At 36.8% G+C, this 24,195-nt stretch overlaps 2 protein-coding genes across 4 annotated transcripts in view; one reads left to right on the top strand and one right to left on the bottom strand.

The window, feature by feature from the left end:
* The window catches only part of LOC310719113 (copine-8), a 132,296-nt gene extending 114,420 nt beyond the window's left edge, over window positions 1–17,876 (top strand). For all 3 annotated transcript variants that reach the window (XM_083528482.1, XM_083528483.1, XM_083528484.1), the window contains 5 exons: window positions 206–333; window positions 5,710–5,812; window positions 9,922–9,979; window positions 10,940–11,013; window positions 15,989–17,876. In XM_083528482.1, the coding sequence (XP_083384608.1) occupies window positions 206–333; window positions 5,710–5,812; window positions 9,922–9,979; window positions 10,940–11,013; window positions 15,989–16,177 (552 nt within the window). In that variant the 3' untranslated portion in view covers window positions 16,178–17,876. The remainder of the gene's footprint in view (window positions 1–205; window positions 334–5,709; window positions 5,813–9,921; window positions 9,980–10,939; window positions 11,014–15,988) is intronic.
* alg10 (ALG10 alpha-1,2-mannosyltransferase) overlaps window positions 1–24,195 on the bottom strand; it is a 117,388-nt gene that overhangs the window by 75,238 nt on the left and 17,955 nt on the right. The gene's annotated exons all lie outside the window — the stretch shown is intronic.

Here is a 24,195-nt window from a genome sequence, read left to right as displayed (position 1 = left end):
TTATAATCTAAATTGAGTTATATATTTATGAAAATATTTTATATCTGATAGCGTGAAAAGATAAATTTTCTTAGGTGAGGTTTCTTAATGTGAAAATGACCTTGTTATTTTGAATGGGTGGGCTAGACTTTTGCCACAGATGACATGTCAGCTTTACAGCTTCAAAAGCTTAATTCCACTGATGCCATGTTTGTTTGCTATGCAGAATGGAAACCCACAGAACCCATATTGTAATGGAATAGATGGTGTGATGGAGGCGTACTACCAGAGCCTTAAGTCTGTGCAGCTTTACGGACCCACCAACTTCTCACCTGTCATTAATCACGTAGCGAGGTATGTATTAAAGAGTAGGTGGGAAAAACATTTCTTTGTACCTGATAAACTTATTAAAAAATATTTTATATTTTAAAGAAAGCATATTATAAGAACAATTAAATTATTTAAAAAAAATTGTGTAATCTTTTTTTAACTAAAACCTAATTTATTTGTTTATTTATTTGTTTTAAACCAATTATAGCAATCTTTAAAACTGGACAAAAATGTTACCAAATGTTTACTTCTGTCACAAAAGTTTAGAATCAAAAATTAATCTCAAATTTTCTTCAAGTGTGTTTAATATGTAAGAAATTAATAATGATGGGGTATGTTGCTAGTGGAAAATAATCAACCCCACCTACTTTTGTTCTCATATATATATATTTGGTTTAGATTATGTGCATTGTCCATCAAGTCTCTTACCTGCTCTTACAGCCAGAAACAACTGTCAGAACTGTTATTAATGTCACATCAATATACACTTTATAGAAAAAAGTACTGTATTGGGACAATGCATGTGGGTCAATGCATGTGTGTGGTTCCTCCCTAAACTGTTACTTTAAAGTCAGAGGTACACAGTTGTATAGGATCTCTTTAGGGGTGATAGCATTAAAGTTTACCCTCACTTGAAATAGGAGGCCCAAACCGGTTACAACATGACAAGTTTCCCACACTCGAAAATCTAGTGACAAGAGTGTTGGTTACAAAAATTAGGAATAAATGTGGATTGGGATTTTTAAAAAGCATTTAAAGACTTACAGAAATCTTATGGTCAGGTGTCCACAAACATTTGCCCATATATATATATATATATATATATATATATATATATATATATATATATATATATATATATATATATATATATATATATATATATACAGTGAGGAAAATAAGTATTTGAACACCCTGCTATTTTGCAAGTTCTCCCACTTAGAAATCATGGAGGGGTCTGAAATTGTCATCGTAGGTGCATGTCCACTGTGAGAGAAATGATCTAAAAAAACAAAATCCAGAAATCACAATGTATGATTTTTTAACTATTTATTTGTATGATACAGCTGCAAATAAGTATTTGAACACCTGAGAAAGTCAATGTTAATATTTGGTACAGTAGCCTTTGTTTGCAATTACAGAGGTCAAACATTTCCTGTAGTTTTTCACCAGGTTTGCACACACTGCAGGAGGGATTTTGGCCCACTCCTCCACCTTTCTGGCCTGTCGCTGAGGGATGGTGATCTTGGGATGGTACTCATCATTCTTCTTCCTCCAAACACGTTTAGTGGAATTATGACCCAAAAGTTCTATTTTGGTCTCATCTGACCACATGACTTTCTCCCATGACTCCTCTGGATCATCCAAATGGTCATTGGCAAACTTAAGACGTGTCTGGACATGTGCTGGTTTAAGCAGGGGAACCTTCCGTGCCATGCATGATTTCAAACCATGACGTCTTAGTGTATTACCAACAGTAACCTTGGAAACGGTGGTCCCAGCTCTTTTCAGGTCATTGACCAGCTCCTCCCGTATAGTTCTGGGCTGATTTCTCATCTTCCTTAGGATCATTGAGACCCCACGAGGTGAGATCTTGCATGGAGCCCCAGTCCGAGGGAGATTGACAGTCATGTTTAGCTTCTTCCATTTTCTAATGATTGCTCCAACAGTGGACCTTTTTTCACCAAGCTGCTTGGCAATTTCCCCGTAGCCCTTTCCAGCCTTGTGGAGGTGTACAATTTTGTCTCTAGTGTCTTTGGACAGCTCTTTGTTCTTGGCCATGTTAGTAGTTGGATTTTTACTGATTGTATGGGGTGGACAGGTGTCTTTATGCAGCTAACGACCTCAAACAGGTGCATCTAATTTAGGATAATAAATGTAGTGGCGGTGGACATTTTGAAGGCAGACTAACAGGTCTTTGAGGGTCAGAATTCTAGCTGATATACGGGTGTTCAAATACTTATTTGCAGCTGTATCATACAAATAAATAGTTTAAAAATCATATATTGTGATTTCTGGATTTTTTTTTTTTAGATTATGTCTCTCACAGTGGACATGCACCTACGATGACAATTTCAGACCCCTTCATGATTTCTATTTCTAGTGGGAGAACTTGCAAAATAGCAGGGTGTTCAAATACTTATTTTCCTCACTGTATATATATATATATATATATATATATATATATATATATATATATATATATATATATATATCTTAAGATTAGTAAAGACACTCAGAATAACACGCTATGTACCACATCATCACAATATGAAAAATTATAAATCTAATGTTGTTTTAGTCCAAAATATCAGATAATAGATATGTTTGTTGTTTTAGGAAAAGTAACGTATTTTATCTTTGATTTAATTTTTATATTTACATTTTTTCCCAAAAAAGTGGTTCTCTGTTGTGCTGCTTTTTGTAACTTTGTGTCTTCATGTGAAAACTTTTTTCCATGACTTCTATACAACTCAGATCATGGCAGAAAAATAAATTACAGAAAATTGCTTTTAAAATAAATGTAGTGACTCTACAGTAGAGAGTTATAGGAAGTTCAGTAAATTAAGTAATGTGAGGTTTGTACTTTTATGTGATAAGTTATTTAAGGTGATAAAGGGAATCTGGCAAATGCTTCACTCTTCTGTGTGTGTGTGTGTGTGTGTGTGTGTGTGTGTGTGTGTGTGTGTGTGTGTGTGTGTGTGTGTGTGTGTGTGTGTGTGTGTGTGTGTGTGTGCGTGTGTGTGTGTCCGGCACGATAATATCAAATAATCTCCGGATCAATACGACCCAGCGGCTATGTGGTTTTTTTTTTCTTTGTGCGTGATGTAATAAGTTTACACTCTGATCAATACGTAACCAAGGTGTGTGAATGCGTGTGAAAAGGTGGAATGATTCAGGTTCACATGATTTATAGAGTAAGCACTGCACTGTGACGCTTCTGGCACAGCATACAAAGGAAGTCTATATTCAGGAATAAACAATGTCGCACTGTCATGTCAATATATTCTGTATTTAATATCATTATGTAAAACTGTTGTTCAGGTAGGATCTATAGGTCAAATGTCTTTGTGTAACAGCACTAATTTATCCTTGTTAATTAATGCCTGTTCTAATACATTGTTATTTATATAATAATTAATAAACAGGGTATTAATTGAAATGGTATTAATATCAAATTTTCAGACTCTATTTTGCTGCAAGGACACTAAAAAGACATACACACACACACACACACAAAACAAAAATGATTTGGAAACTATTTTTTTAATTGGGAAATGCTTGTGGTTCCTGATTTACGGTGAATCATTTTGTTTTATATATATATATATATATATATATATATATATATATATATATATATATATATATATATATATATATATATAATTTTTTTTTTTTTTTAAGTGAGGTCAAGTTAAAAAGAAATCTTTATGACTATCTTTAAACTAATAGTGTCATTAAAAACTTGATAAGGTTCAATAATAATCTATAAGTAGTAATCCATAGTTTGATCACTGAAGATCATTTTATTAATCATAATCATTGTATGAATACATTTAATTCAGTGTCATTTGAATAACACTTTCAACAATGGACATTGTCCCAAAGCAGCTTTACAGAAATAAAGCTTACAAATAGACTTTTTTTATTAGTCTCCATAAGTTTATCTATGAACTATATGCAATAATATACATATTATATTGTAATCCCCCTCTAATCGGTTACATTCTGTATTAACATTTTACTTCATTTGAAAATTAATAATGATAGTTTTATTAATACATTTTAATATTCCAACATAAAACTTCTTAAAAACAATTCCCTATATGTGTTTTGGTCTATCTTGCTATCCGCGAGAGACCGGGAAAATCAGCCAAACTAATTAGTAATGTGGCAAATGCAATTCCGCGATAAACAGGGGGCACGAGATTCGCGGGGATTAAGCGGGGATTACTGTATTTTATAAATGATTTATTACCTAATGTTGATGTTAACATCCACATCAGTTCCCATTACATAATCATTAAATAATATTACAGTCCGCTATTGCTAACAATATACCACTTGCTTGTTTTTTTGTTGTTTTTTTTACTCCGCCTTTAAGTGTTAACAAGAATGTCAAGTGGTATAATTATTTAGTTGATTGCTTTAGTAGCATGTACACACTAGAGTAAAGAACCTTAATTAATAGTGTTTATAATAAAACAGTGTACAAATAAACCATTAAGTCTTCTTAAAGAACTGAGGCTTGTTCAAAGAAATGCTTTTTCAATATTATTTGGAGGAAAAAAAAAATCGATATCCAAATCAAACATGAATCGATAAAACCCCTGTCTTGCAGCACTCTTTAATAAATAAAAACGCTTTTAATTTTCAAAAAGCAATTGTGATATTTGCTCTTAAGAAAATTAATCAATGAAGACGTTCACATACTTTGTGTAGAAATTATACTGGCTGCTCATAATTAAAGAAACGCTAATATTTGGTGTCCATCATATCGAGCAGGAAATGACACCATGTCAGAAGGATGACATGTAGAGCTGCCCAGCTTAACAGACTCATTGCCACTGATTCTCTTGTCACACACATGAGCGCACGTATTGACATCAGTGCTGAGGGCTGAGCTGTCAGTGCACGCTGCTGTCATCTCTCAGTGTTTTATCTTGACGTTTGTGGCACAGCTCACGCCCACGCGCTTTAATGATATACAACTAAGCTGTTACAATAACGCTCTGTGTATAGCTCGCAGGCTCACTATTTATAAATAAGCATGGAGAAATAGCAAGAGATTGGAAAATAAAATGCAAAAAAATGGTTGTGACACTTTTAAGTAAAAGAGAAGAAGCTGGCCACTTGGCCCCTAGATATCTTTAAGCCTTTCGAGGGAGTGGGAGTGCAAAGGTAACACACATCCTGATAAAGAAAAATGTTTTTCTGAAAAGATGCTAATTAAGAGATGATTAGACCTGTTAAGGAGTACTTGTTTTGTTCACTTCATTTCCTTTCATTAAGGTGAATGTTTTGTTTTTATCATGTTCTTTGTGACAGAACTGCTGCAAGGTTGTTTGCATTGTCTACGGCATGAGCGTGTTTAATTGCTACGGCTGGAAAATACTTTTTCTCTGCGTAATTTTATTCTACTTAGATGTATATTACACATTTAGCAGTCATGGCTACAAATAGGCTTTTACTGATAATCCATGAGGAAGGCAAAGGGGACAGAGACAAAAAATTAAGAACATTCGAAAAGGAACTGCGAGGGACATCAATTCCTCTTGTCCAACAAAAATACATGGGACAATTTCAGCCTTAAGATACTACGATGGTGTTACGCGTCAATCAGAAACCTGTCTTGATGCAGATGATTAATGTCTTGTGTGTATGTGTCGTCTTCAGGTACGCTGCCTCTGTGAAGGACGGGTCCCAGTATTTCATCCTCCTCATCATCACAGACGGAGTTATCTCAGACATGGCCCAGACCAAAGAGTCCATCGTCAATGTGAGCATCATATCTATACAACAATATGAAATGATGAAGTGATACGCTGATCATTACTCCGATAACATGTTCAAAATTTTGTAATAGACTTAGAATAAAGACTGCTTGATCAAAGACACAATGCTCCACAGGGAAAAATACTAAGCTTAATCTTCTCCCACCAACATTATGATCTCACTTGATATGAATATATAGCTTTATATAGAAATAAGCTAAGCAAACGTAAATCATCAGCCTTAAATGGCTTAGTTGTTCATTGTTAAATCAAGTCTCACTTCAATTCTGTTCCAGGTAAAATAAAAATAAGCAATAAAAATAATGTTATTTTATAGATTATTGTCTCTATTATGCATTTTTAATCACTTTTTTAGCTTTGTTTTCTTCTTTATCCGGCTGCTCCCGTTAGGGGGTCACCACAGCGGATCATCTTTCTTAATACCCCCCCTGTCCTCTACATCTGCCTCATTCAAACCAACTACCTGCATGTCTTCCCTCACCACATCCATAAACCTCCTCCTTGGCCTTCCTTTTTTCCTCCTGCCTGGCTGCTACGTCCTTAGAATTCTCCTACAAGTTTACCCCATGTCCCTCCACTCCAAATACCCAAACCTTCTCAACCGGGCCTTTCTCTAACCTTGTCACCAAAACAACCTACAAGGGCTCTCCTTTTAATAAAAATCTTGTTCATCCACGTCACTCCCAATGAAAATCTTCAGCTCTGCTACCTCCAGCTCCACCTCCTGTCTTTCTGTCAGTGCCACTGTCTCTAAACCATACAGCATCTCAGGTCTCACCCCCAGTCATAAAAACTGTTCCTTTCACTCTTGCAGATACCCTTCTATCACAAATCATTCCTGCCACTATTCTCCACCCACTCCACCCTGCCTGCACTCTTTTCTTCACTTCTCTAACACACTCTCCATTACTTTGAACTGTTGATCCCAGGTACCTGAACTCCTTCACCTTCTCCACCTCTTCTCCCTGCAACCGCACCACTCCACTGCCCTCTCTCTCATTCACACACATGTACTCTGTCTTACTCCTACTGACTTTAAATCCCCTTCTCTCCAGCATGTACCTCCACCTCTCCAGGCTCTTCTTAACCTGCTCCCTACCCTCACTTTAAATTACAATATCATCTGCAAACATCATAGTCCACCGAGATTCCTGTCTGACCTTGTCTATCAACGTGTTCATCACCACTGCAAACAGGAAGGGGCTCAGAGCCAATCCTTGATGCAGTCCCACGTCCACCTTAAACCAGTCTGTCATTCCTACTAAACACTTCACTGCTGTCACACTGTCCTCAAACATGTCCTGCACCACCCTCACATACTTCTCTGACACACCTGATTTCCACATACAATACCACAACTCCTCTCTGGGCACCCTGTCGTATGCTTTACGATCATACTGCAGGTCTGCACATCTCCCTTATTCTTAAAAATCGATACCAGCACACTCTATTTATTTTTCACAATCTTGTTATAAACTCCACTGCCATCTCTCTCAAACATCTCCATGCTTCTACTGGTATGTCATCTGGTCCAACCGACTTTTTATCCTCCTAATAGCTGCTCTCTCTTTCTCCGCACTAATCCTGTCTACTTCCTGCTTTACCATCTCTAATTTATCCAACCATCGCTCTCCTTTTATTCCTCATTCATAAGATTCTTAAAATACTCACTTACTCTCAAAACACTCTACTCACTAGTTAACACACTTCCATGTGCATCCCTTATGAGCAGATTTTTCCTTGCTTGGTCCCTCTGCCTGGCCAATCGGTTCGAATCCTTTTCCCCTTGCTTAGTCTCCAACTTCTCATACAGCTTCTCATATGCCTTTTTCTTTGCTTTTGCCACATCCCTCTTCACATGCTGCCGCATCTCCTTGTATTCCTGCATACTTTTTTGCATCTCTCTGCCGATCCCAATTCTGTTTTGCCAACCTCTTTCTCCTTATGCTCTCCTGCACTTCCTCATTCCACCACTATGTCTCTTTGTCTTCCTTTCTCTTTCCAGATGTCTCACCAAGTATCTTCCTAGCTGTCTCCCTTATCGCTTCTGCAGTAGTTGCCTGATTATCCAGCACTTCACCACCTCCTTCACCACCCCTAAGCCGCTGTCTGACTTCCTGCCTGAAACTCACACTACATTTTCCTCCTTCAGTTTCCAACATCTAATCTTTTTTTTCAGTCCTCACTTTCATCTCTTCTTTTTCATCTCCACAACCATCCTACAGACCACCATCCGATGCTGTCTAGCTACACTGTCCCCAGCCAACATCTTACAGTCTACAATCTCTTTCAGGTTGCATCTCCTGCATAAAATATAGTCCACCTGTGTGCACCTTCCTCCACTCTTATATGTAACCCTATGCTCCTCCTTCTTCTTAAAATAAGTATTTTCCACTGGTATTTCCATCCTCTTCATAAAATCTACCACCATCTGCCCTTCCACATTCCCCTCGTTAAGACCATACCTACCCATCACCTCCTTATCACCTCTGTTCCCTTCACCAACATGGCCATTGAAGTCTTCACCAATCACCAGTCTTCCATTCCTAAATACACCATCTACCACTTCATCTAACTCATGCCTGAATTTTTCTCACAACCCAATTGTGGAGCATAACCACTGATAATATTTATCATAACCCTTTTAACGTCTAATCACCCTATTAGAAACTCTCTACACCTCCACTACACTCTTACTGTAATCTTCCTTCAGGATCACTCCTACACCATTTCTCTTTCCATCCACACCATAATAGAGCAGTTTAAACCCACCTTCAGTGTTCCTGGCCTTACTTCCTTTCCACTTGGTCTCCTGAACACACATATCTACATTTCTCCACTCCATCATATCAGCTACCTCTCTCCCTTTACCAGTCAAAGTACCAACATTTGATGTACCAACTCTAACCTCCACTCTGGGTTCCTTTGCTTGTAAACATTGAAATAAAAATTACCAGAAGCAAAATTATTCGTTTAAAGTTAATATGAATAAAACAATGGACAGTAAACCATTTTGGTATTTGAGTGAAACTATGATGAACATTGTTTACATATTTCTCCAGTGAAAGTAAAACAAAAATACTCCATTTCTTTCTACATACTGTAAGTAAAACTAGAAAAGTGCCTGCTTTTGAGTTTAGGTATCAAAGTCCTATATTTTAATAGTTTGTGCAACACAGACTGAGAGTGTTTTTAGGTAACTCTTGCTGAGAGTTCCCCGAAGTAATAAAATCCTGTCCTGTTAGCTAATAATACTGACTAACACAATCTCTTAAACAGTATATAGAAAAAAAAACTTTTGTCCGATTGCTAACTCTATTCCAAGGGTTTGATAGTATTCTTGCATTCTGACCTGTTTGTAATAGCATGAGGGTATGGAATTATAATTTTACTTTTGTGGAAATTACAAAGTGCTTCTCAAAACAAGGCTGAGAATGCTCTAAATTTAAATCTAAATATATGGACTTCCAGGCACGGCCCAGTCTAAGCCACTCTCATTTCCATATATAAACTCAATGAAAATCTTTTTGCCATCTGAGCTTTACAGTCAAGCCATATTTGCATGAAAGGAATAGAAGATTCAAGGTATTACAAAAGAGTTTTTTTTAAAAGGAGAGATGAGGTTTTATGAACAGAGAGAACAGAGGATTTCAGTATGAAAGACAATAACTGAGGGACTCTGTGGGTATCCAGACTTTCCTCAGATTAGTCATGCCTTATGACACATACAAAATCTCTGTCACTTTCTTTCTTTCTGTCATTTTAATAGCGCTCACACTCTCTCCCCATTCCCTTCTCTATGGACACCTGTCATATATGAATCGTCATTGAATCTCCTCTCTGAGGACTCTATTACTTTTTTATGCCCAATCCATGGAGGTCTGCAGACTGCAGACAACTCTCATCCATATGGATGACCTGTCAAGCCAGCACAACACTAGCACCTAGCATAGAGCTGCTAATTCTCTATTAGATTTGTTACCAAACATTTGTTTATTTTACAGTGTTTCTTCTTAAACTGAATTATTACATTTAAATGTTTGGGGTTTTCTATGTCATGTGTTAATTGGTTTGTCATTTGTTTCCACTTAAGGCGTCATGTCTTCCCATGTCAATTATCATTGTTGGAGTTGGACCAGCAGAGTTTGATGGTAGGAACCCATTTCTTTTTATTCTTACTTTGATACTTCATCTGCAACTTAAACACCATACTATAAACTGTGGTTTTACATTTTACACTACAAATAATAATTTAAAACTTTTTTTGGCATATCAAAGTGCATCATGTTGACGTTTCATTGTTAACATACCATGTGTGCAAAATGTATACAAATATGGGATTTGAACCGAACTTTCTTCTTCTAGATCTTTCTTGCATTCATTGTATTGTTTTGAATTGCATAGCTACTAGCCTTTCCTCTGTTTCATTCCAACACATTTGGAGCTGCTGTCTATACCTCTATTTTTCTCTCTCTCTCTCTCTCTCTCTCTCTCTCTCTCTCTCTCTCTCTCTCTCTCTCTCTCTCTCTCTCTCTCTCTCTCACACACACCCTCCCGCTGACTCACTGAGGCGTCTCAGTGCATGACTGAATGTAATTTGCCGGCTGCCTCCTGCTTTATTGTGGCGCTCAACGTGGAGTCTCTGTACGAGCTCCGTATATGCGCTAGCTGTGAGAAAGTTCATGTAATGTGACAATGGCATATCTCTCCAGCTCAAATTCACACGCGCACACACACACACACACACACACACACACACACACACACACACACACACACACACACACACACACACACACACATACCTTGAGTAGCTTGGCATCACATTGCCGCCCTCACATACTGATGTTAATGGAGAATTTGAAAGGAAGAAGACATTGAAGGCACTTTCATGCACTCTTCTAGTTTCTCTTATTCTCCCTATTTTCTATATGCTGTATTTTCCATCTGCCCTCTTTTATGAATGTCAGTCATTCAGTTCTCTCTTTGTCTCTTTCCCTCTGTCTCTCTCACACACACACACACACAAAAACACAGACAAATACAGTTTCCATGCCACTGATCAAGCGTGTGTTAGTAAGCTGATTTTTTTATTTTTTTTTTTCGTGCAGCCATGATCGAGTTGGATGGGGATGAAGTCAGGATTTCATCCAGAGGCAGATATGCAGAAAGGGACATTGTGCAGGTATGATGTGCTCATCAGCGCATTTATGTACACATGCTCACACAGCATGTAAAAAAGTATGAATATTTTGTGAATAATTAAAGTGTAAATATTTTTTTTTCAGAAATGCAAAAAAAAATAAAATAAAATTGTTCTACTTTAGAATTGGGATTGAGCCAATATTTAACTAATACTTCTTTACATATTTTCCTTGAAGGATCTGATAGATTTAATGGTTTCAAAGAATCTTAATCTTGATTCACTTACAGATTTATATACAATATATATAATATATTATAAAAAATATTATATATGATTAAATATATTTACCCTATATTAACCCTAAACCTGGTCCCTGAGTTATGATGGTTCACATACATATATACTGTATAGTATGGCACTGTAAATTGCTCTGTTTTCTAAATTATGTATTGTCAATCGTTAAATTCTTAACAATTAACAGTATACAACCCTATACTACCTATACATTTATCACCATTCTTTAAGACTTCTTGGTAGGCTAAGCTAATCTCGACTTGTGATATTTTCAAGCATCTCCATCGTAAATCAGGGACTACCTGTATATATTTTCCACACTGTCTAGATATGAGTGTGTTTTAGTTTCATTGAACACAGCCTGATATATCACAGATGTTAATCGGGTCTCCTAAACTAGTATTAAACAGTAGTCTATGTCCATATTGTCACTATTACAGACCTTCAGATCTGTCAGTTTACTTGGTAAACCAGATGTAAATCCAACATAAACCTGAGTGTGAGCAATAATATAATCTTTGTCAACTAATACAATGTGTATAGTTATTGTGTTTGTTACGTTGACATTTTTTTATTATGTTTTCTGTTAAGGTTAATGGTAACTGGTTTCTCAGGTGAAGTGTGTGAATACTGAAATGGTTAAAATAGAACGGCATCTGTTCCCTAAGGAACTGCATAAACATGACTATTATAATTTAGAATCGCATCTAGAGAGCAGTGCCAGCTTTTAAAGCCTTTGGTAATGTTAATTTCAATACATGCAAGACATTTTAATGAAAGAAATAAAGCATTTGCTTTATAAAAGTGTTATTTTTGTATTATAACCTAATATTTTAGCTTTACTGTTATAAATGCATGTCATTGGATTGGTTTCCATTGGGTAAGAAAAAAGAAATCTCACATGAACTTTTGATATTTGTTACCATGTAATATTCCAGCCTAGGAGAAAGCCCTGTTTCTCATATTCCAATATTTTATAAGATTGTACCAGAGGATGCTGTTATTGCACCTTTAATAATGCATGTTTTAGTGTGTTAGAAGGCATTAGAGGTACAAGGCTTCAATTGTAGTTTCTGTGTTTCACTTCAGCCCCCTCAAACTCATTAGAGCAGATGGAGGGAGACTCCTACAGCCGTCTGTCTCTCTCTCTTTTCCTATTCCCACCTCTCCCCAATCGTCTCTCTTTCTTCATCTGTTCTTTCATTCTATCTTTCTTTTTCCAACAACTGTGTGAAAGCCAGAGCCAACTACCCCTCCTCCTAACTTCCCCCCCAACACTAACATGATTTCTGATCTGGTTTCTCATCATAGTGAGCCTAAAAGGCATTTCTGACTGAGCAAATATTCACACTAATATACCAGTAGATCTGACCCACACCCTTCTGTCAATCACATTGCAGCTTATTTCTTCAGCCTTCAGTGCAAGCAATAATTCTTAAGTTGATTTGGCTCTCGTTTCAATATGCTTTTAACCTGACTACCTTTGTGTGGCTGATGCCTCAGCAGTACTATTATGCAGATGCCGAATATTCTGTTTGCTTAAACGTTATGTATGCTGGATAGTTGCTGCTTATAAATCAATGCAAATGTCTTGCCAAAATCTGCACGAATTGTGTCAGGTTCACTTCATCAGAGCCGTTTGCATTGTCTTTCTTCCTCTGACGACTTTGTGATGTTAAGAATTAGAATCATCAGTCACCATGGTTGGAGGATAACTTTTTGACCAAAAGTGCTGTTGCTCTGAAAAGAAAAAAGAAAAAACCTTTAATACTACTTTAAAATAATTGCACAAGGGTTTCTAAATGAAATGTAAGTGTTTTTTTATTTATTTATTTTAATGTACATTTTGTGATATGTGATATGGAATATGGATGCTTTTTGCAAATGTATGTTTATTATTAGTGAAACCAAACTTAACATTGTTTTGTTGAATTATGTAAATAAATCATCAGGACACCAAACAGAACTTTTGCTATGTTTCCACATGGACGGTTTTCATTGCTGGATGTGTGCATCATGGTGGATTTTGGTGCTTGATTTGAGACTTGTAAAAGAAATATTAAGTGAATAAAAAGATTTTTCAGTAAATTATTATTTTTTTTTTTATATTCAAGTAAAGAAAGGATCATCAATAAATTCAAAGAGGAAGTATTTTCATGTTCTAATGAATTTGATTAAGACTGTCCAGTTTATGCGACCAGACAAACTGACTATCTGAGTCTTAAGAAACTAAGAATCCAATAACAAATACAGTATCTCACAAAAGTGAATACACCCCTCACAATTCAGCAACCATTTTAGTATATCTTCTCAACACACAATACTATAGAAATGAAACTTGGATATATTTTATTCCATGTGCAGCTTGTATAGCAGTATAAATTTACTGTCCTCTAAAAATAACTTAACATACAGCCATTTTTTTTTATAACTGATTTTTTTTAATAACTGGCAACATGCGTGATAAGTGATAACAGCTGTACGTCGTGCAACCATGCAAAGCCAGGTGTCCTATTCATCATGTTCATGTTTTTGTCTGCTTGACTGGACCATCTTGTATTTGAGCAGTTAAAATTTGGTACCTTGAGTACAATTCTTTCATACTGACCACTGAGGTGACATATTCACCATGTCACCTCATGGCAAAGAACTCTCTGAGGATTTGAAAATTAGAATTGTTGCTCTTCAAGGCTATAATAAAATCGGTAACACACTGAAACTGAGTTACAGTACAGTGGTCATACAGAGGTTTTCCAAAGGTTCTATTCGGAACAGGCCTTGCAAGGGTCGATGATCAAGAAAGGTGAGACCTCGTGCTGTGCGTCAGTTGCAGAAGCTGCTTTAAAAAAACAGCCACATGAGTGTGGTCAGAATTGCTTTAGAGGTTGCAGAAGTGAATGGTCCGCTTGTCAGTGCTCAGACAATATGGCCCACACTGCAACAAGTCAGTATGCATGGCCGTCATCCCAGAAGGAGCTGGCTCACAAGAAAGCCTGCAAACAGATTGCTGAAGACAACCTGTCCAAGAGCATGAATTATTGGAACAATGTCCTGTGGTCTGATGAGACTAAGATAAGCTTGTTTGGCTCAGATGGTGTCCAGCATGTGTGGCAACGCCCTTGTGAGGAGAACTAAGAAAATTGTATCTTGCCTGCCATCAAGCATGGTGGTGGTAGGATAATGGTCTGGGGTTGCATGAGTGCTGCTGGTACTGGGGAGCTGCAGTTCATTGAGGAAAACATGGAATCCAAAATGTACTGTGACATTCTGAAGCAGAACATGAAGCCCTCCCTTCAGAAACTAAGCTGAACGGCAGTTTTTCAACATAGTAATGACACCAAGCACATTGCCAAGATGACAACTGCCTTGCTGAGGAAGCTCAGGTTGAAGTTGATAGAGTGGCCAAGTACATCTCCAGACCTGAACCCTATTGATCACCTGTGGGACATCCTCAAGAGAAAGGTGGAGAAGCACCATGTGTCTAACATCCAGCAGCTCCATGATGTCATTATGGAGGAGTGAAAGAGGATCTCAGCAACAACCTGTGCAGCTTTGGTGAATTCCATGTCCAAAAGGATTAAGGCAGTGATAGATTACAATGGTGCTCACATAAAATATTGACACTTTGGGCACAGTTTTGACATGATCACTTAGGGTGTACTCCCTTTTTTTCAGTTATTTTGATAATAATCTCTGAATGTATGAATCTATACTGCTATACAAGCTGCACATTGACTCCTCTAAAATATATCCACGTTTAATTTCTATAGTAATGTCCCTTGAGAAGAAAATGGTTGCTGAAATGTGAGGGGTGTAATTACTCTTTTCTGAGATACTGTATATTATAGAGACAAAAACATTCAATCTCCTTGTTGGATCCTTCAAACTGTTGCCTTTGCAGTTAAAAGTAATTAATATATATATATATATATATATATATTGGCTTTAAATGCTGTAGCATTACAGTCTTTCCTTCACTAGAACAAAGAGGCCCAAACTTAGTCCATCATGACAATGACACTGTGCAGAAATGAATTGTCATGGTTAGAGAGGAAGAATTGAAGTGGCGTTGACAGGGCCCTGACCTTATTCCTAGTGTATACCTTTTTTGATTAACTGTAATGTCACTAATACACCACGCCTTTTCACCTGAAATCAATACCCCACCTCAGTAATGCTCTTCTGACAAATTACATTTACATTTATGGCATTTGGCAGATGTCCTTATCCAGAGTGACTTACATTTATCCTATACAAACAAGTGAGCAGTTATGGGGTCAAGGGCTTTGTTTAGGGCCCAGATGTGGCTGCTTGGTGTGGCTGGGATTTGAACTCATGATTATTATATCCAAAGTCCAATGCCTTAACCACTAACGTACCACCTTCAAATCCCCAAATTCTTGCAGTCACATGCCAAAAAGGAATGGGATATTCACCAGAGCATATACTGGTGTGATTTTTAGTTGTTAACAAGCTTTTATAGCCATATAGGGTATAATAATGGTTGCAAATAATTGGCTTTGATAATGGTGGGTTGTAATCTCCAGCATTGTAACTAAAAATAAATCACAGCCCCAATGGCTAGCTATGCTTCAGACCATACTTTGAGAGAGATTTTTTAATCTGTCTTCTGTTTTATTTTTTTATTCCTAAAAAACTGGCATATTTTTATCTTATCCTTGTTTAACCCTTAAATCTCTTTTTCTCTCTTCACTGACAGTTTGTCCCATTTCGGGATTACATTGACCGAACAGGGAACCACATCCTTAGCATGGCACGGCTGGCAAAGGATGTCCTGGCTGAGATTCCGGACCAGTTCCTGTCCTACATGAGGACCAGAGGCATCAAACCATTACCCGCACCACCACCTTATACGCCACCAGGACAGCCGATACAGACCCAAATCTGACCCGCTCTCAATCTTTTTCTCTTAATTATGTAAAGGGGCACTTCTCCCCCTTCTCTATCTGTCTCTTTCTCTCACGTTGCACTATAGGCACTGGAAGGATGAAGACACCGTGGCCAAACAGGGCCAGTGAGGCCTAATTTACTTCCATTACAAGCATTCTTCTGTCAGGGTCTTTCTCTCTCTCCTTCTTTCTCTGTCAGAGCCTGGCTTATCTCTTGTAGCCTCACTAAAATGGACTGAGCTTGATCTTTGTTCAGACTCACTGTTGGACGGAAGAAGAAAAAGGGGATCAGTTGGTATTGTTTCTTAGAGCTGCATGCTTTTCCAGGAGAAGGCCTGAGGTTCAACTTCTTCTGGCCGCAAATCACTTGACTGTTGTAAATAACTTTGGAAACTTACAATTTCCTTTTACTTATGTATATTTCTCTCAATCTCTCTCTCTCTCTCTCTCTCTCTCTCTCTCTCTCTCTCTCTCTCTCTCTCTCACTTTCTCTCTCTCTCTCTCTCTCTCTTTCTCTTGCTCTCTCTTAAATCTCTCACTCAGTGTTTACATGTTGATTTTCTTACTGTTGGATACTTTTATATAAGCGTAACCTTTCAGTATGAACTTTGGAATACGACTTCTATCTGCGTGTTGTCTTTGCCACGCATGTCAGGCACTTATTGTCACATAATTGCATTGCATGGCATGGAGTAACAGCCAGCTCCGCTTTGTGATGCATGAAGGCCATGTTCGACTTCATACGTATTTGTTTCCTCCTTCTTTCCTCTTTGCTTTATTCTTTCTTTCCTTTTCTCTCACATCACCCTGGCACAAGCGTGGTGCTTACGTGCGCGCGCGCGCGCATGCGTGCGTGTGTGTGTGAGCGTGCGTGCGTGTGTGTGTGAGCGTGCGTGCGTGTGTGTGTGAGCGTGCGTGCGTGTGAGCGTGCGTGCGTGCGTGTGTGCGTGTGTGTTTGGAAAATGTTTTCTCTCTTGTCAAAACTTTAGCAGCTGCTCTCAAATAAGATTTGAGACTATGAGCCCAGTGGTCAAAAACAAATTTTTTTTTTACTCTCTCATTTCTGTCCTGTTCATATTTAGTAAAACACAGTACATGTGTTTAATTGGTTTGTAAAATCATACGTGGTTGGGTTTTTAGTGTTGTAATTTTTCTTCATTCGAGATGCCCAAAGATGTGGATAAAAAGCACAGTCCTTTGTTTTTTTTTCCCCCTTATACGGTACATGCAAGGTTTGAGTGTTCATATAACAGTACTTCTGCAGAGGAGCATCTGTATTAATTAAGATTCATAAGGTATTCCCCCCAGACACCAAGCTATTATTAAAGTATAATTAAAAATACAATACAGCAAGTAATAGGTATTTATTTCTATGTTTTAGCCAGTTAAATCTTCCTTCTGTACTTTACAGCCTTAAACCACACTGGATCTAAACAGATTTAAATAATTTATACTTAAAAAAAAAATATTTTAGTAACCAGTCAGGCCTTACTGTATGAAAACACATTTTAACATAATTTTCAGAACTTTGGGCCTGATTTCTGGCCAATGTGTGTAAGTGTATGTGAAATTATTTCCAAAACAATTTCTAATCTGTTCTAAACTTCCTAATCTATTTCCCTGTGAGTTTTAACAAAAATTTCTGTAAGGATATAAAAGTATGTGCTTTATTTTCAGCCATCTTTGACTGAATTTGCTATATATATATAGGGTATGTGTGTATTTGTGTAACTTCCCCAGCAACTGATCTTCCCCCCTTCATATGTAAATTTCACCTAAACAAGATTTTACTTTTTTTTTTTTTTACAATACAGTAAAATACTATAGATACAGTAGATGCAGTTTTTAAAATTCTGGAGTATTTCTTTAAATAAATCAAAGCTCAGTATTCGAAATAACTCAAAGAAACAAACTCCATCTTCTTTATTTATGTATCTGGTTTGTAATAAAATAGTACTTTTTTATTAGTCAGCTGTACACATGACCATTCTGCCCTACCTAAAGTCCAGTGAAAAGCCCTATATGGATGCCCTGATCTGACCATTCTTTATCACAAATGGTAGTAATTCTCGAGCTGACTGTAAATAAATTACTAACGATATACAATTTCTGGCTGTAGCTCAATTTATCAGCCTCCTCTATCTTGAATATTAATGAAAAGAGATATTGGACATCAATATGGAGGGTCTGCGCAATGCTTAATCAGTAAGTGTAAAGTCCAGGTATCTAATTAACTGGAAATATATTATATAATAAACTATATTAATCAGACCTGTGAATCCCTGCATTATTTCCCAGGCTCAGTCTCTGACTGACATTTATATGGGGGTTTATAAAAAATAAATAAAAAAAAACCTATTTGTTAGTTTAAATAAGTGCAAGTCATAAGGTTATGTTTCAAGTAGCACAAAGGCATCGTATTTAATTGCCTTTAAGCATCAAATTCTAATTAATGATTAATATTTGTCAAAATCACATTCGTCTTAGACTTTTTTTTTCCCCCACTCAAAAAAAAAAAAAAAGAAGTAAGCCAGACAGTTCAGGCCCTTTTGCTATTCATTAAGTAATGTGAAAGGCACAATATGTAGCAAATGAAATTTAAAGACAAAAATGGACACCTCGCCAAAATTTAGCTGCTTCTTTTTTCTTTCCGTTCAGTAGTCATAGACAAGCATCGCAAGTGTAGCTGAGTGTTTCGAGTGACACCCATTGACATCTAAGGTTCTACGATCCTTTATGTAGCTCACTGCCTCTGTGAAAGAGATTGTGGATCGTGAGTTACTTTTTTCTCTTCGCAATCAGGAATTTATACAATAAAAAAAAACAATTTCCAGTCTTACGAAAAGCTTTTTAAATACAATTTGAAATAAATACAAATCTCATATGAAATACTGGCCATTCGAGTTCAGAGGAATAGTGTATGTGTGTTTGTGGGTGTGTGTGCACGTTGCAAACGTTAACATCAGGAGTTCCAGCTGAGATTTTTGCTTCTTGGCAGCTCCTTTTCTGTGCTCCTTAGTCCAACTATGGTTCGCAACGCCACAGCTTTGCTAAGCTCTACCACATTACAGCGTGTATGTGTATATGGTGTATACAGTGTGTGTGGTGTGCATGAGTGGTGGTGGTGGTGAAGGACTAATCTGGCAGGATTCATCAGAGGTGTGATTCAATTCACATGAACTCTTGTTTACTGAAAATATCCAAATATATTGTATGCTTGTCATATCTTATTATATAATGTGCACTATGTTTGCATGTACAGTTTTACAGGAGATGCACTAGTTCTTTTTGTTATTAATAGAGTGTTTTTTGGGGGAAAATGTTTTAAAATGTCAGAATATCTGTACAAAATGGCCTTAATCTCTCACTGAATTCTTGGAATTGTGCAATGCCTTCAGATATGAATTGTTCTATATTTTGTGTCAGTGTAGAATTGCTTTCGAGTGTATATTCTCTTTGCACAGATTCATGTATGGGGAAAAAAATATATTGTACTTTTTGCTAATCGGTGATTAATCAGAGAAAGCATGATTGCAGTACTGATTGTTTAGTAAATCCATATAATTAAATGACTATTTCTGTATCAAGGTATCGAATTTTGGAATAAACATTCTTACTAAACACCATGCAATTAAAGGTTTCAGTTAAGTGCTTCGTCGACAGTCCACTCTGTCCTAAAACAGTATTATACAAAGAGGTTGCCTTCAAAATATAAAGAAATCAGATGTACAACAGTGCAGCAAAAGTACCAAACAGGGACATATGAGTGGAGAACACTGATTGACAAAAGACCAAAAACAGCCGTCAGTCAGATGATCACTATTATAATAAAGAACAATGATTTTGTCTTAAATATGATAGTACACTATTAGTAATGTGGTAATGTATGTAGTGTTATTTCAACCAGACTGTTTTAGAATGTAACTCAGGTAGTTAGTATGACATTTCTATCATTAAATATGGAAAGGAAAAAAAAACCTTTTTAAAACCCAGCATTTCATCAAACATATCCGGAAATGTATTTTATATTTTTCTTGCTAATTTGGTCATATCTGGCCGAATAGAGTGGAATAGGCTGATAGAAAGCCAGTGTAATTCTAAGAAGCAGGGCTTTTCTAGTTCACCTTGGATGGGCACATTTTATTCAAAGCACATTTAATACAAATATCACATAGTAAATTGTCACCCCAATACCTTTATCAGTGTTTTGGATTGCGATTTGTAACCACAGCCAGTCTTGTAGAAAACTGGCACCACATTAGTAGCATTTTAAAGCTGTCTATTCGAAATACAGTAAAGTGCTTTACCCAATTAAGCTTTTGTAATTTATGGTAACTACATATTAAGCAATGTAAGAATAATGAGAGCAAATTAAAATATTTGCCACTATGTAGTACCAATATGGCTGCTAATTTAAATCCAAATGCTCAATGTAGGTAGTGCCTATAAATGCAAATGAAAATAATTTTTTTAGTCAATACACATAAAAGAATTTAAGAATTTAAGGCCATTAGGAATGAGCCCTAAGAAAGATATATGGGAAATAAAACAATGGCAAGACAGCAAGGAAACAAGACCAAAACAGGGGTACATGTCTAACTCATAGCCACATGTGTTACATGTTGTAGGTATTTGTACAAATATAAAAAATAAAGAAAAAAAAAGGAAAAGAAAAGAAAATAGTAGATAGCAGTGTTTAGTAATTAAGCATATTCCCCTTGTATATGCTTACATATGCATTGAAATGTATAAGCCTGTATCGGATAAAATGTACAATACACAGAAGGCAAATACAGGGATGGATTAATTATAGTTTGTACACTGCTATGCTACTATACCCTGAAATGGCTACACATTTAGTCTCTCTCTTTGTCTCTCTTTTTCTTTCTCCTATGCAATAGAAACCCACTACGAATAATTACTGTTTTTCCATGATGGCGTGACGAGCTAATTGCATAAAGAAAGCACTGACTCGCTGCCAGGCTCCAATTACATGCATACACTGAGTGACCCATCCCACCATAAGGACACAAAGGGTCACTGGGATCTTTCCCTCTGTGCTCAAATCAATGCATGGGCTTGAAGAAAAGTTTGGCTTCAATATATAGTTTCTGTCGACCATTCCAAAACACCCTGTAATTTGACACCTTTCCACACACCCACATTTATTACACTTATTGCTTATAATACACAGTGCTGAGCATCAAGCATGTATACAAACCGCTGAAACACGATCCATTCTTTTTAAATTAATGTGATACACCTTTGCTATAGATCTAGTCCAGCGTTAGTCAGTAAGTTCAATATGAAACTATGAGTGATACTTGCATGGACTGTTAATGGCCCCTGTTCATTTCTGTAGAGACGTGCCGTATCAGTGGTGCCTTCATTTTAATTAGATGCTTTATATTACTTCCACTAGCAGCAAAGATAAATAGGATAAGCGCTGCAATTTGCATTTTAATATGAAGTATGTTTGGGCTTTATGCTAGACCTATTATAGCGGTGCTATGTCCAGCTATTTTTATAGCTTATCACACACTGGTTATTTGTTTTTCAAATTTAGTAGCTAGTCAGCATTCAGCCAAAACATCACTACACTAAGTATAACTGTATCTTACATTTTAAGACCATTTAATTGCTTGATCTCAAGCACAAACCAGAAAGAAAAGTGCCTACAGGATTCAACGGGATTTCGCTGCACTTTGCGGGACAAATGCGGCAAGGCGCAGGAAGAAACGTGCATTCTTATTGACTACATCTGTATGTCATTATTCTCTAAACATTAGTCAGCAAAGATGCAAGCACACAATTCTACAGACTGCCTTTTATATTTATAGCGTTACGATTTCACTTCACTAGAACAAAGAAGCACAAATCTGTTCCAGCATGCGGCCACTGTGTGTAAAGTGGGATCCATGAAGACATGGTTTCAAGGTTGGTATGGAAGTATTCGAATAGCCTTCACTGAGCCTTGACCTCATCCCCAATGAACACCTTTAAGATAAATTGCAATGCCTCACTCCACATCACCACCTGACTGCACTAATGCTCTTGTGGCTGAATGAACACAAATCCCCACCGTGACACTGCCAGAGGAGTGAATTAGCAGAAGAGTTATTAGAACCACAAAGTGAGGACTAAATCTGGAAAGCAGTGTTCAATAAGCACATACAGATGTGATTGGTCGGGTCTTCACAATGATTTTGCTATAAAGTGTACACTGGTCAAAGTAAAGTGATAAAAATGTGCATGATCTATAAGCCATGCATACTTCCCTTTACTTACTATATATAAAGTGTAAAATATTTCCCTTTTAAAAAAAGCACAAAAGGTATCAAGGTTCAAGTTTGCATAAAAATACCTTACAGTCATTTTTGCTTACATTTGCTGGGGGTATTCTGAATGCATCAATTGTAAAGCCAGCAACATAATACAGTATATTTAACTCTATTAGGTTTGTGTATTTTACCTGGTTTTACCAGGACAATGATATTACCCAAAAAAAATCAGGCCTTGAATTTGGATTCTTATGTGGTTTTGATGATCACTCTATAACCTGTTAAACTAAAATCTGTTTACTCTTCAGACTGTAGTCACCTCTTTTTGCTTGCTGATCAGAGCTAAACATAGAAACCGTAAAAAGAAAAGAAAGCTAATCAAAATACAGAGCAACCAGCATGGCAACCTGAGATTTAATCATATCCTTCCAGTGAACAGAAACAAGCCCACTGATTACCGAAATGCCTTTTCTAATCCCTTAGCTGCAATAGCAGGAAAAAATCTTAGTCAATGCGGTCAGGTTGAGTTCTTTTAGCAAACAAAACCCAATATAACAAGCCGTGGCATTATCTTACAGCCATGCCACAAATGCCACATATGATTATGTCAGATTTATAGAAGAAATGCTAGTTTTATTTCTCTGTTAATCAACATGGAAGACACTCCTGAACATCTCACTAGTTTCATATTGTTACACTTATCTATTTCATATAGCATCATTTCATCTCAGGAATGGATGGTCCCTTTTCACACATACGGGGTTTCAGTGCTGGAATTTTACTTCTGTTAGTAAATAACAGAAATGAAGGAAAAGATTTAATTGGGATCAAACACAATACTTTATATGAGATTATGGTACTGAAACCATGTCGAAACAACAAGAAACAAACTGAAATCTTATTATCCTTTCCACTCCCTTCTTCTTCACCCAAGTGCTTAGCATTTTCTGACTATATTTGCTAAACACACTTTACATTTTCATTGGTAAAAAGGAATCTGTCAGTGATCAAAGTTTGAACAATTGATCAATTCTTTCATTTTGTTAAAGGATTAATGAAAAGGAACTGTGATCTATATGAAACCATGTATACACAGTATTACCTGATGACATATCTAGCTACTTTTTATGAGTGGTGACTTTCACAACTATTCTAGAAATATGTTCAGTCTTAGCAATGTTAACAAAGATAAGGTAAAAAAAAATCTTTTCACTCTTCATGAAGGTGATAATAAGGCGGGTGTTCCTGTGGTAAACAATCTACAATCTAGTCTAGGCACATTTAGTTTTTGTGAAAAGGGCTTCTTTTGGATTCATACACTCTGATTGTGCCAAAGGTTTTCAAATGACAAGCCAAATTCACTACAGAAAGAATGACTTAAAGTGAAGTACTGTATGTGTTGAACAAAGACTTAATGAACTCGCCCTATCAGACCTACCATCTGGCTGCTAGGTGAACCTCTGTAGCTAAATTGGAAGATGAGTTTTATGGCTAAACTCCAGACATTAATGTAACATTAAGTGTCCATTTGCACCCAGCTGAAAATAGAATTGGTCAGCACCAAAAACAAAAGTGCACAACTGGCAGTTACAGTTCGTGAGATTAACTACGCAAGCCAGAAACCTAAGCGGCACTTCACTAATGTTGACACTCAAGTAGTCAGCTTAGCTAATGTTTCCAAGTTTGCTACCCAACTAGACCACTTTGTGCTAAGTATTATACAATTTAGTGTTCTA

Source organism: Silurus aristotelis, assembly GCF_946808225.1.
Source record: "Silurus aristotelis genome assembly, chromosome: 24".
NCBI classification, from domain to species: Eukaryota; Metazoa; Chordata; class Actinopteri; order Siluriformes; family Siluridae; genus Silurus; species Silurus aristotelis.
The sequence above is the reverse complement of the archived record's forward strand: the minus strand, read 5'-3'. Positions and strand labels throughout refer to the sequence as shown.